A 14,324-nucleotide genomic window follows, 5' to 3' on the forward strand; every position below is an offset into this window, starting at 1 on the left:
GATCTCATACTGCACCTCCATTAAGTGGTTCCCAACTGGTGGGTCACGATCCAAAAATGGGTTGCAGGCCCATTGTGAATGGACTGCAAATGACTTGCTAACGTGTCAAGTTTGTAAAGAGAACACTTAATTTTGAAAAACTTAAAATTTCAGTGCCATTTTCTTGCTGTAGCACGAGTGACTAAAGGACAGCTACTGAACCAAGACAGAAACTAGCAAGACAACAGGGTCACACAACACAAGAATGATGCTGAACGTCAAGCTGTGTGGACCTTGAACTAATGACTAAAGAGAAATCTGGACCCCAGAGTTAGGGGACTTAACAAGTGAAAGATTAAAAAATTGAATTGAATTGCAGGAACATACAACAGAGTCTTAAAACAGTGATACTCAGCTTATGGCCCATGGGACAAATGGGTCCCAAATGGCCACAATGAAAATGACAATTCACACTAGGATTTTTTTATGTATTATGAATGTAAATAAGGTGCCAGAGTGTAAGATAAAGCATTGAAATAGAGCTTGTTTATACATATATATATATATTTAAAAAAGAGCTAGGGAAGGATCCCCTTGAACCCCAAAAAGCCCCCAAAACACTGGATCCTACATTTCCCATAATGCAGAGAAGTGCTTTGTTTCACTATTCCTGTGTAGTAAAAGCCCATGAGTTTGTTTGTAATGCAGTAACTTTTATTAAAAGATAGTAGATTTACAACAGTCCTACCATTAGGTATTTTGTAAAAGTTTTTTGTAATATTTTACAAAGAGCAATGGATTGTGTTGTAACATCTCCTGTATAACTTTAAAATCATTTAATAATTTGGTCTGAAGGATATAATTTTATCATTACAGGCATATAAAACAAAACAATATGCGTGGCAGGCCATCGTTTAATCAATACATTTTGACGTTGCAGTCAGAAAAGCAAATGTTCAACCAATGTGGAGATATCAGTGTCTAAAATCAAGATAGCTGTCTTGCCCACAAATGTAAGGGAGCAGGTTGTAAGGAGTTTAATATCAATAGGCTGTAAGCTCCAGTCAGGTGATTTCAACATACTGACCCAGGGAAGGAAACACTGAACAAATGCTGAGAACATAAAACCCTTTAAAAGGGTTCTGTAATGAGTCATCTTAAGAGGATATTGAGCTAGGGAACACAGATATATGTGCTCCCGCTTCTCATACTGTGCATGCTGGCTCACTGTCACACTTTAATAAAACATTGCTTTAAAATCATTAGTGGCACCTGTTCCCTTCCCGCAGCAATTGTTGTGGGAAAGGCCCACTGTATTTAATGGATGTTTCAAGCGGACACAGTTCCTTCTTCTTCCTGGCTGTTTCCAGTGTGCAACCTGAGGCATCATTCCAATACTGTTTTCATAGCAGACATTTTGCCTCATAGTATGAACAGCACAGGTGTAATGGGTGATATTAAAAATGGCCACATTCCATTCAGATGAGCTATGGACTCATACAAATGTAATTTTTCTCACTCATCACTTATGACCCACTAGTGTCCAGGATGTTTCTGGGCGTGTACCCTCACAGCACGCAGGTGAGGTTGGGACTTATTTAAAACATAGCAATCAGTTGTCAGTTAAGTCGATGCCCTCCACTTTCTTATCCCCATGACCTCTTGCATTACATTTTTATCCCATTATGTAAAAAGCAACTCAAGAGTAGTAAAACCTCTAGGAGCAGATGCTCATTTCTGATTGGCTGTTTCAGATGAGAAATGACAAATAAAATCTCACAAATGATATTTACATATTGTTTTTATTCAACAGGTCTCTGAGCGGGATTTTAAACTCATCACGTTTTGGCGAACACTTTCCCCACACTTGATACCAGTCTCACCAAATCTCTGTCTTTGATCTGACATGAAAGACAACCTTATTTCACATAATCAATACTGACAAACACAAACAGCTTACATGTACAAACAGAGGTGTCTGATCTGTGTATCTGACTTTAGTGCATTTTCTAGTCAGAGAACCTGAACTGATGCGTACAGGTAACAGTTACCTAGTTCTCTGAACTGGTGTTTGGAGCAAACCCAGATCTAAAAATTGAAGTTCCACAACACATTTCAGACACCTGTGAAACTTAAGAGAACACAACTTCTTTCTCATCACTCTGACACACACTACTTCTCTCACTTCTCACCAAACGCAAAATGTTTTGAAATCAAAGGGTATAGGAATTTCATGAGACAGTCGAAGTGTGAAACCAAAAGAACATGTACATAATTTAGTACAAATGCAGCACACATAGCCCTTTGCAACTCATCCCAGTTTGTTGATGTGATTTTCTTGTAAACAAATAAAATATATCTTCTGGAATAAGTTGCTTATTGATACAGTAGGACAGTATAAATCTCTCAATCACAGGAGGCAACAGTTGGGCAGGAAGCCTGCTTCAGTCTATCAGTTGGGCAGGAAGCCCGCGCCTCAAGCATGGAGGAGATGTGATCTAACCTATCAAATACAATCCGCCATGACACGGTGCAGACATAAATATTAAAAGAGGCACTATCATGGGCTTTCACTTGTTGCCTCACTTATGCTAATGTGCAAACACACACTCACACATCACACTGATAAGAGTCTGAAGACACAAGAGCCAAGTGTCAGGTGTGTTATTCTTTGTACTCCAGAAACTGCTGCAATCTTTTCCGGTGCTCTGCAGACATCTGAACAGCACTGAGGATTTTAAAAAAAAAGATACACATAATAAATTAATATACTCAGCATAATCTTGTGATTTTGAGATGGTCCATTTTCACGACAGGCCTTACTTCAAGTGATTTCCAAAAGTGGTTGTTATCCTGTAGATGGCAGTCTTGAGAGTGGCCCTGAGAGCAAAGCGCAGTGTTTTGTAAGTGGAGTCTCCCATGCTGCTGGCCGACCTGACAGGCTTACTGGAGGCGTGAGGCAGTTTGAAGTGGCGATCTACTGCCTGAAGGCAAGGAGGACAGGACATATCTGCTGTCAGTGTGTGCACAATGATCCTGTGTCTGTACAGTTTCCTCCATTTACCTGATGTCTCTGCTTCTTGTGACAAGTAAAGATAGTAATTTCCTTTTAAACACTTGAGAATTCAGTCTGTTAACTTCAAGTTACATTTCAGTTATATCTGTTTGTTGCACAGACACAGATAAAGTCTTGCCTGCCTGAAACACCTGAGTTTGCCTCTTAACCCCCTTTCCCACTGGACAGTGATGGAAATATGACACCCGGGTGGACATGCTAATTTTAGCCCCTTTTCTAGAATGATGCAGTGATGCCTCACCACAAAATACCGTCTGTCCACATCCAAGCAGCGCTCAAACACTGTTTAAAATCTAGTTGACACTGAGTTTTAAAGAGAGACTGAATAAGTATGAGATACAAAAAAGAAGTAACCACCAGAACATTTTCACTGGCCTCCATGTTGCTTTCTACTGTTTACTGACTTGTTTTCCGGCCTGTCTGTGACATGATAAGTTACACATCAGAAAAAACACAAAGGTACACACATCCACCACAGAGCAGTATGTATATGAATCTGGTCTACTGGCAATGAGAGTCTATGGACTATTTTTAACACCTTTTCCCGCCTTAAAAAACTGCATACACGCACTAATTTTGGCGGGAAGGGGTATTAGAAAAACACTGGAATTCAATTTGTGTTGATTGATAGAGATATTTAATTGAAAAAGTCTACAACAATGGCCCTCCTTCTGGCCCTTTTTTCATGATTTAGATCACCTGGCCCCTTTAACTTTCTCAAATCATATCAAGCACAAAGCACTGCACACGCTCTGTTTGTTTTAAAGGCACAAAGTTCAGTGCAAGGTTTATATTAGCAAAGCCAATTCACACACTCAGTATAATAAAGCTGGGCAATGAAATGTGATAGTAGTCAGGTTTTAATCACAGCTGTCCCACGTGTATGTGCTCTCAGGATAGCTGCAATAAACTACGTCAGCTTACCTCTTGTAAGAACAGCATGCAGCTGAGAATGCTGGGTAATGTAGTCTGTACAACCCCAAACTGGTCCTCTGAGAAGGAGGCTTGAACAAGGTAAGACAGCCCTGGAGGTGGATGTTAGAGGAGATAGTTTTGTAGATGTTGTCTCAACAGGGCATATTCATATTAAATAAAATTGCTGTGCACCGTCTTCCCACCTTCTAAAGCCCAGATATGAGCTTGGCTGTCTGCAAACAGAGCTTGACTGGAGGCTTCTGGAAGCTGTAAGAGACCATGTTAGCTATGTACCAAACAGACATCTGCATATTTACAGTAGACAGATGAATCAGGAAGTTGTTAGATAGATAGGTTTTAGTGAGACTACACTACAACATGCATGGTCCAAGGGAAATATACATAAACCTCAGAAAGCAAAGCCGACTAACCAAACTAGTTTCTACAAACAGGAAATGGTATAAAGCATATATGATATTTAGCTGTGATAAACATAACAGTACCTCACAGTTCTGATAAGATCACAAGGACAAGATTTCTCAACATTTGATTGGTACTTGCATGACACGTGTAACACAACTCCTTAAATCAGTGTTTTAAAGTCATTAGTGAGGCTCTTGTGACAGCTAGGGGGATGGAAAAGAGCTACATTAGTAATGTGTGCACACTTAAGCCCAAAACCAGGAGTTAAATTAGTGATACCAGCAGGGTGGGGGGTGTTAAAATCTGCCAACACTATTGTCAGGTGACTGCATGCAGGGAGCCCCTCACATCATTCAGAAGTCTACAGAAGACACCATGCACATGCCACACATCCTTACCTTGTTAAACAAATACATTATCAGCACCCGCTTTGCCAAGAAATTTTTAACCTGGATGGGACAGTTAAGTATAAAGTTGTTTTGCTTTCAGTATGTTGACACACATGTAGAAATAATGGCTTTTCACACTTAACCCTGGGGCTGAAACCACCCTGATAACTTAAAATCTGGGATAACCTCACTCTTTAGATGGATGTCTACTCCATCAGAACAAAGACATATGGTATGACCTCTACTTTATCATCAGTAAAAGACATCAGTAACCAGGCCACAGATGAGACACATATTCTTAATTCTGTTGGCACTTCCCCTGTCTCATCTCTCTGGTGCCGGCACAGAAGTGATTGGTGTGATTGAACTGCGAATGAGGAAAGTAGAGAAAACAAATGTGGAGCAAATGGAGCTCCTTCCATTTTCACACCTGTGCAAAGCTTTGCCGATCACTGCGTAAAGAACAAGATGACTGTCTGATAGATGATTTGAAAAGTTACAAAAATCACAAGGAGACAGACCTCTCTATATGACTGCTATTGTTAGCCCAAGTTTAGTAACTGTTAAGTATGAAAAGCCTTTTGTCAATGCTGGCAACATAAACATACTAACATCTATATTGTAGTTCTGTATTGTCACAAGACTGAGGTACCTGTTCTTTTCTGTTCTGGAGGAACTGAGCCAGGAGACTTGGTTTGGATGGTTCCTGTTTAGGACTGGGAACTGAAGCAGGGGATGACAGGGGACTGCCGTTGGCCTGTGAATCTGCAAAGAGAGACACTAAATTACAAATAGGAACCAGCAAAAAAGCCTGACACGCAGATGTCTATCAATGATCTACTTATCTACTAATTATCTACTGCTAGACCTATGTAATGATACCCTGACCCACTGACAAGTTGTCATAATGCCAGGCCAGAAGTTTCAACACCTCTGGTAATAGCTGAAGTTTGCTGATTAGTTCAGGCTACGTCCACAATAGGTTTTCAGTAAACTCTGGGATTGCAGTTTAGTCTGGACACTTGGAAAGAGACACCCACATTCAAACTCCTGGTAGGGTCCTATCAATCATGATTTCATCCTTCTTGTGTCGGAAACATTACTCCTTTCCCATCACCACGGCCCCCTCTGGCGATGGATAATGCTCCCAGTACTGCTCTAATATGTTGATGTATTTGCTTTGCAATGACTCCCGATATAAGTTGTCCGCTGCCTTGACCACCTTATACCCCTTAGTTACTTTCAGTAACAGTTCCAACTCATTGTCAGTCCAAGCTAAGAGCTTTCTGAGCTTACTCTTCCTCCGTAGTATTTTCTGTAGCTAAGCAACCAACCACTGAGAAGATAATCTGTTTCCTGCTTACAGAGGCACACGCATGCCAAGTGTGCATGAATGATCACGTGATTTAAGTTTTCAGGAGTTAGTATAAACAGAGATTATTCCTGAAACACTGCAAAAACACTTGTGCACATGGATTTGTTTTCATTATACAATGCTGTTTAAAATGAGCACGTATTAGTGGACGCAGATTCAGTCATCGGAGGTGAACATATATATAAAAGAGTAAAAATATAAAAAAAATTGCCTGAACATACTGACATTAGTTTCAGACCTAAACAGAACAGATCAAACAAGGCGACGCTCGTCACTTACTGGCTAAAATTATAGTTTAAAGTGACCTGATGTCTTCCATTAGTTTCCTCTCACCTGTGGAGGTGGACCAGAGTTTTGGGGCTCTCCTCATGATGTGTGGACTCTGCACTGTGCCGAACCACGGTGAGCACTGGTCCACAGGAGCAGTAAGACGCCGCAGGGCAGGAGAAGCAAAAGGGCTGTCCAGGTCAGGAGTGAACGGTGCTGTCAGGGGGCTCTGTGGTGGGCCGCCAACAATAGAGCGTGCAAAGACCGAAGCTGGAGTTTTCATCAATAAAGTGGGCCTCGGGCTCATCAGATCCTCTGTACCTGAGGTTACTTTAAGACAAAAAGTGCAAGAGGAAGGATAAAGGGGACTGGTCATGAACAATTAAGTTTATTTGTTTTATAGCGACATACCTGATGTCTCAGATGACGTCTTCCGTTCGCTCCCAGTGGACAGTGACTTGGCCCTGCCATTGGTTGCAACAGTGTCATGGTAGGCTATGAGTCGCTGGGTCAGATCAGTCAGCAGAGACAGACACTCCTTACTGATGGCGTTCCAGTTATGAGGATGGCCACCTGGGCAAGACAAGAATGAAAAAATACATACATTTGGCTTTTGTTATAAGCTACTTATAAATACAATCTGGATGTTTGAAGTGCGTCAAGATTTATTTCACACAAGAAAAATCCAAAACAGCTCAAAGACAACATAACACACCTGGCTGACTCAGACTGAAGACCTCACAGCGCCGTGACGGAGAGTGCTGAGACAGCAGAGCCAAGTCCTGCAGAGCTAGAAACTAAAATTTGGGAAAAGACAAGTTACAACACCCAAATCTGATTATCAGTGAGCACAAAGTAGAGAAACATAATCTATTTTATCTACCTTTAATATCACTGGCTGCTTGTCAGTGAGAACTTTAGGAAGACACTGGTGGGCATCCTCAGTAAAAGACGACTGCACAGGAAAACTGTACACCTGCAAATAAAAGGAAATTTATTAGATGACATACTTCCTTAGGGTACCGGTCCTCAAGTGTAACTTTAATTGATCATGAGAGATGACTTCTGGGGTTTTCACCATGAATATTACAATCCAGTTAAGTGCTCAGTGCTCCTCAGATACTTGAACATTCAAAGCAATGACAACATTGCCCCTTAGTGTCTGTAAATAATTTAAAGGCAAACAGAGGTAGTCTGCAACACAGCACTCTACTTTTAAGCTAATTACAGCCACAATCAGATACAATTATCAGAAGAAGGCTGAATCCATGCAACTTTATGGTGGCCACCATGGCCAGCTAGCACTCTCATCTTTGATAAGTTGTAATTTTTGGATGTGCTCAAGTCAAGTAAAAAAATATTGATCAGAAAAAAGAGAAAGCAAAGGAAGGGGAAAAGTGTGGAAATTTCACCTCTGCAGCAGGTTTTGGTTTTGAAACATTAGGGACTGTATTTATTTTGTCATGTATTGCTAATCATACCTCAGTGACAAAGATCCTAAAAAGCAGCAGAGTGATGTGCCATGTGAAGAGGAGGAAGGTGGCACTGATCCACAGGTGGTAGAGCAGGGAGAGGTCCAGCAGCCCAGCTATGCTGTCAAGAGGGTGGGCAGAGCTGGAGGTGGAGATCACAGACAAATACATTATTGTAGTCCAGGAAGCAGCACAGTGTGGCTGCAAGTGAGTTTGTTTAATTATATGTAACACATACTGACCTGTTCAAATGGAGATTCAGAGTCTTACAAATCCATGCTTTTGGAATGTATCCTGTTAAAAATAAAGTGAAATATTTTGTCTATTAATCAGGGTTCTCATGCATTTTCATGGACAAAATTTCAGATCTTTCCCATGACTTTTAAAGGACCCTTGATAAAAAGATGTTCTTGTGCCACTTGCCCAGCGTTTTTAAAACCAGTCAGGTTCAAACTCTATTCAAACATAATTTCAGGAAGCTGACATACATGAAGAGAGACAGAACACGGTGGTAAAATGAAGAAACTCACGTGATCGTACATAAAACGTCACAAACAGAAGCTACGTCACACTGACAGCTACAAAAAATAGATTTGCCATTATGTTACATTTCGTGAAAGGTTAGCCACAAAAGATTTCTGTAACAATTTTATTACACATAACAATATTCCCAGACTTTTCCAGGCTTTCCATGACTGTTGGAACCCTGATCACTTCTCACAACTTGGTGTAGAATAAGAAGAGCAAAATAAAAACAGAGCTCCGGTAGAATCACTAACAATAAATAAAGGCATGCCTGTAAAAGAGACCTAACTGGGGCCTATTTGGGAGAAGATCATTAAAGTTTTAACTCCTCTGGCACTTAGTACTACGATTTACGAACACTGTGTTACTGAAGATTTATGTGTAAATAGAGATAACTTACCCAAAAAGAAATACACAACAATGAAGTTCCTGACAGAGTAAAGTGCTTGAGTAGCGCTGCACTTCACCACCATAGTTAGGGATCCCTTAAAGCGAAGGTATTTGTATTGCTGAAAAAAACAAATGGTTGAACACAGTTACCACAAACAGCTATTGCAAGTTTTTTTTCCTAAAGTTTGGGCCAGCCTGTGTAGATGGAGCTATCAGGGCTTAAGACACCTGCATGTCTGCATGTTGATTGGCAGAAGTGTTACACTAGATTTTTGTCTTTGAATAGTCACCAGTCAGATAAATGCGTAAACTCACAACACATACCTGAACAGGGTGAAAAGAGACAAAGTTCATGTTGTAGATCACACCCAGCAGACTGTGAGAGAATCCAACAAAGGCTCCAGCCAGCAGAAGGATGAGGTGATACTCGTTCAGACACATCTGGGGGGAACTTTCAGTACTGAAATAAAATCATGCAAATTGAACTATGGCTGAAGCATGTACGCAAAGCTCAGCACGATAGTTTTATGTGGTAGCTGCTTACCCATCACTCTGTGTGACAGGGTAGCCGATCGTCTCATATCTGCCCCCGATGGTGACGGCACAACACCAAGCCACAATTATTCCCATGATACAGTGGGCCAGGGAGTTGACACACTGGCGAGGGTGGAGCAGCTGACCCAACAGGGCAATTTTCGAACATGCGATTGTTGGGATGACTGAGGAGAAACAGAAAAAACAACCAAAGACAAACATAAACATATGTGCTAGCTGTCAGATTTCTTGTATTTTGCTATCTAGACACAGTTCCCAACTAACCCTAAATTAAGTAAGTGGGGTATTTTTTAACAGTGCTATCATACAATGCTTTAATTACTCTATTAATGATTAAACTGAACAATGATACAGTGTATCAAATGATTTAGTCCTACTGTATCACATGTAGACACTTAACTTCTTCTCCAGGTAGCTGTCACTTCTGATTAATTCACCCCAGATACTTTTTGTTAGAGATGCACCGATACCTATAACAGTATCGGATATCAGGTCCAATACCATGCGCATGTACTTGTACTCTGCAATTTTACAGCAATGTGACGTTAACCCCTCAGTTGAGCCTTTAAGCTGTAGAGGACGTATAATGTCAGCAGTTTGGAATCTTTTTAAGATAATGAAGGAGATGAAAGTAAAGCAGACTGCAAACTATGCTCTGCTAAACTGTCAAGAGGAGGGGCAAAGTCTAGCTCATTCGACAAAAGCAATCTGATAAAACATCTGATGAACCAACCTGACACCGAGTTCAAGGAGTTTTGTTTGATTCGTCTTGTGCATGTAAACTCTGAACTGATGAGCTGACTTAATGCGGCTTTGCATTCTGAAACTGACCTGTCGTTCCCACAAAAGGTAAACAATTACAACCACCTCCTGCCACTTACCTGTGTAATACTCCAGGTTTAGGAACCCCACCATGATGATCACGCCACACAGCAGGATGAAGGAAAAGATGGCACTTGCACTCGTTAAGAAGAACAGGCATTCTGTGTGTAAAAAGCAGTCCACAGTGAGCATCACACAACTTCTGACAGCTATGATTTAAATCAAACAATGAACATGGTGACTGACCTGATATCGTCTGAATGGGGTGGAGGAGGCTGAACCTGCTGAGGATTACAAAAACTGCAGTGATGGGTGGCAACAACAGGACAGCCCAAGCAATACTGGCCACAGCTCTCCAGCAAACCACCTAAACAGAGCAGTCAATCATTACTATATGTACGACAAACACAATCATCAACTCACCTCAACAGAATGGTAGCTATTATGACACTGACAAAGCATCTGCTTATCTGTCCGTATGTTATGAAAAGGCATATTAGAAGTTTATGCAGACCTACAGTTTGATCTATTTTCTCCTCAAAACCCTGTTGCAACATTGCCTACACTCAAAATCTGTGAAGTATCTTAATGAAAGAAAATGTAGTAAATTATTCATCTGTAAGGACTATAACAAGACATTTAATTTTCACCCTTTCATCTTCTATGGTGTTAATGTATGTGAGTTAAAATGCCCTGTTGTTGAAAAGGTTAGAAAACAAGGACCCAGATTTTTTGTTTATCCAGTGAGTGCTTTTTACAACCAGGATTAAAGTTTAAATTTTGTGTCATCATTTAAAATATTTTCTGACATTTAATCAGCTAAATAAATTGACAAATCAAGAAAATAGTCAGTAGATAAATTTATAATTAAAGCCTTTTATTTTGTCATGTTCTCTTTGTCTGAGGTACTTTGAGTCTGATCTTTCATGTTTACACGCCAGATTTTGTAATCATTTAAAGTTAAAAGATTGAACATCTTGACATATGTAATTGCACATTTACTTTGCATATCCTATTAGATGATCTGTGCGCTTAGCAAATCATATCTATCTATACAATTGGACGTACAGACGCCCTTTTAAAATGTATCACTGCTCGATTTGATCCTTTTTTCAAACTAAAGTCTCTTAATGGTTTCAAAAATTGATTAAAAAATAGACTAACAACTGTAACTTATATTGACATGTCTTGAGAGATCTTTTTTTTAGTTGACGTTTGTATAACGTTACATACAAGTATTTTTGAAACAGGTATTTTGTTAATGAGTCAATTCATTTACTTCGAGTCTTTTTTGCTGAATAACATATGTTTATATATCGTGTCAAATTTCTTAAACTTAGCCGTTCTTTCATTTCTTGCTTAATAACTTTTTTGTGTTTTTATGTCGCTTAATAAATGCTAAAACAAATGTTAGCTGCGCTCACACAAACTAGCATAAACACACAGGCTAATTTAAGTTAGCACGCTAGCTCACGCGATACATTTTTTTGTTTTAAAAATTTAAAAAAAAGTTCACAGACTCACCTTGCGGACAAACCAACAACTTTGCTCTGCAGAAAACATGTTGCTTGGATAAATGGAGAGCCAAACGACGACAGTAATCTCTTCGGCTCTCCTGCTGTCAAACTATTTTCCACTGTTTCTCATATCGCGCCACATGCATTCAAAGGACCTCTGAAGGACCCCCGGCTAAAGGGTGTCCGTGTACTTGCCTGTTGCCAGCGTCAAAGCCACATGAATTCAATTTATTGAAGTTGTTTGGAAAAAAAAAAGTATAAATTCGGACAGTCTGGTCAATGCAAGCTTGGTCAAACGGAATAAGCTCACAAACAATATGTTTTAAAAGCTGCTTCAGTTAAAAGTTACAGCTAACTCATAAAAATAAACTGCATTGTTACAGAATTGAATTACACAAGGCACCAAGACAAGCCATTAATCAGCTTTTCATTGTTTAAATTGTATCAGTTTTTACTTGTTTGTTCATATTTACATGTATATCACACATTAGTCCTGTAATTATTTGCTGTATCTCTGCTTTGTCAGCGCAGAGTGCTACAGGCTGTCAGTCAATGAGGCGAATCAATTCTTAATTCCTTTACTTTCATCATGCATGAAAGCTTTCTTGTCATGATGAAAGCCATTTCCATAAGCTGGAAAACTGTGTTTATCCAAAACAGTCTTTTTATCATTTTCCCGAGAGAATGGTTTGGTCTCAAAAGCATTGACGGGGAGCTTTTGGGACGCACTGACAGACATCTCAGTTTGAACTGCTTTATGGACAAATGGTTTCTGTCCAGGTTTCTGAGCTATCGCAGGGAGGGCAAGCTGCTCCCTCTGGACCTTCTTGTCTTCCCACAGCTTCAGCAAGCGGCGCTGATTATTTGTCATATCCTTGAGATTTTGCTGCAGTGACTGCACTTGATCCTCTAATAGTGTTTTAGAGGTGACTGTATTTGCCAACTCTGAAGTCAAGTCATCAATGGTCAGACTCAGTTTCCCAGCCTTCTCCACCAGGGAAATGCACTCACGGTCCTTTTCATGCAAGTCATTGATTATGTCCTTTGTGGTCTTTCCATTGAACTTGGGGCTGCACTCAAGTCCAATTTCAGTGCGAAGAGTCTTCACTTGTTTCCTCAGCTCTTTGTTGTCCATGGTCAGGGTCTTGAGTTTCTGTTTCAGAGCCTCAGTTGAACGCATTCTCGACTCATACTGTCTGAGCTTCTCTCTGAGGACGTTCTCTCTGTGCAAGGCATCGTCTCTTTCCTTTCTGCATTTCTCCAATAGTTTCAATGTCTCAAATTTGGACACTTTTTCACCTTTTGCATTTGAGGTGGCCATCCTATGGTCAGATTTCCAAATCACAATATAAAAAAGTAACTATTAAAAAGGCATTGTCTTCGAATAGAAATTATTACTCACAAGCTACTCAAATAGTCCGTCAGCATTGTGTTGGTAAATCCACTTCACAAGCACGAGCGGCTGCATGCATGCCTGAGACTGAGGCAGGTGACATTCCTCTAACAGGGTTATCTGTTTGACAGGCAGCTCCTGTGTAACTCAAAGCTGGGGCTAGAATGACCATTAATTAGGGCGCCACCATCCCTTTGACACCGTTTCAAGTGACACAATTCTTTTTCTATTTTGTTAATTAATCTAAAAACTTTGCCCTTGTTAATCAACAGAAATACAAAACAGACTTAACAAAGCCCCCCTGCATGTATGGTGCTGATAACATGCTGTGTGCCTGTAGAAGCAGGCTTTACATACATAAGTAACATTTTCCACTGCGGGTGATCTGTGCATCCAAACAGTGACACCATAGATTCTATCGGTTTGCTCGACCACACGACAGTTGAGATGGATGAGTTGGAAAAAAGAGTAGCAGCAGCCAAACGTCCAATTTTAAGAGTTAGACGCTGTCTTTGAAATGTTGAAGTTATACCAATCAGTTAGGATCTCTCCCTTAAATATTTAAAATGTCCAACTGGTGAAAAGTACTGGCAGCCTTTAACGCTGTCGGGGACAGAGTCACGTTGCCTACACGTGTGGCAGCTGGGGTGATTTAAGGTTGTCATGCCTAAAAAAGATGGTTTATTGACATTTTCAGCTTTTACATGATGCAACTTTCCAGATTCACTGACATTTTTATAAGAATTTTAAAGCAGACACGCTGTTTTTATAGATGACAAATCCAGATGCTCATTATTAGGAAACTAGATGAACACTGCAGATTTAGGGTGTGTTAGATTGTGAGTATGTTTTTCATGTTTTTGATTTAATGGAGGAAAAAAATCAACATAACAATTACAGTGTTATTTAAAGGTACAGTTACACATTTTGGGAAATAGGCCTTTTTACTTTCTTGCTGAGAGTTAGATGAGAAGACTGAGACCACTCTTGTGTCAACTTCATGTGAGGCTACAGCTAGCAGCCGGTTAGCTTAGCTTAGCTTAGCTTAGTTTAGCTTAGCATAACGACTGGAAAAAGGGGGAAACAGCTAGCCTGGCTTTGTGTGAAGGTGACAAAATCCTACCAGCACCTTGAAACTGCAACACTTAATACACACTAAAGTGAAGAGACACATTTCCCAAAATGTCAAACAATCTGTTCATAGAGTTTAATTTGTGCTTGAAAAT

General features: G+C 40.1%; 2 protein-coding genes across 3 annotated transcripts; both read right to left on the bottom strand.

Annotated features, from left to right (window-relative positions):
• Positions 1-1,762: 1,762 nt before the first annotated feature.
• ndc1 (NDC1 transmembrane nucleoporin) lies at positions 1,763-11,873 on the bottom strand. Of its 2 annotated transcripts, XM_050074526.1 has the most exons (18): positions 11,713-11,873; positions 10,435-10,555; positions 10,248-10,349; positions 9,356-9,530; positions 9,136-9,271; positions 8,822-8,930; positions 8,139-8,190; positions 7,906-8,038; positions 7,308-7,400; positions 7,140-7,221; positions 6,836-6,997; positions 6,491-6,754; positions 5,435-5,547; positions 4,792-4,842; positions 4,174-4,237; positions 3,980-4,080; positions 2,803-2,963; positions 1,763-2,707 (listed from the first exon to the last, which is right to left on the bottom strand). In XM_050074526.1, the coding sequence occupies exons 1-18, from the start codon at positions 11,749-11,751 to the stop codon at positions 2,644-2,646; spliced, it is 2,022 nt and encodes a 673-aa protein (XP_049930483.1). In that variant the 5' UTR covers positions 11,752-11,873; the 3' UTR covers positions 1,763-2,643. The 2 variants fall into 2 exon arrangements, with proteins under 2 accessions (XP_049930483.1, XP_049930485.1); XM_050074528.1 differs by lacking the exon at positions 4,792-4,842.
• A 131-nt stretch (positions 11,874-12,004) lies between these two features.
• Positions 12,005-14,207, bottom strand: zgc:113691 (uncharacterized protein LOC503529 homolog). Its single transcript, XM_050074535.1, has one exon. It carries the CDS (start codon positions 13,024-13,026, stop codon positions 12,268-12,270), a length of 759 nt encoding a protein of 252 aa, XP_049930492.1. The 5' UTR covers positions 13,027-14,207; the 3' UTR covers positions 12,005-12,267.
• Positions 14,208-14,324: the final 117 nt, after the last annotated feature.

Source organism: Epinephelus moara, chromosome 21, assembly GCF_006386435.1.
Source record: "Epinephelus moara isolate mb chromosome 21, YSFRI_EMoa_1.0, whole genome shotgun sequence".
Lineage (NCBI taxonomy): Eukaryota > Metazoa > Chordata > Actinopteri > Perciformes > Serranidae > Epinephelus > Epinephelus moara.

What these genes read in the sequence shown, in the direction of transcription:
- ndc1 (XM_050074526.1), bottom strand. Translation starts at nt 11,751, where the DNA reads ATGTTTTCTGCAGAGCAAAGTTGTTGGTTTGTCCGCAAG. An exon ending in CCCCATTCAGACGATATCAG is followed by an intron (nt 10,350 to 10,434) that starts GTCAGTCACCAT and finishes TTTTACACACAG; the next exon opens with AATGCCTGTTCTTCTTAACG. An exon ending in ACTTTTGGAAATCACTTGAA is followed by an intron (nt 2,708 to 2,802) that starts GTAAGGCCTGTC and finishes TAAAATCCTCAG; the next exon opens with TGCTGTTCAGATGTCTGCAG.
- zgc:113691 (XM_050074535.1), bottom strand. Translation starts at nt 13,026, where the DNA reads ATGGCCACCTCAAATGCAAAAGGTGAAAAAGTGTCCAAATTTGAGACA.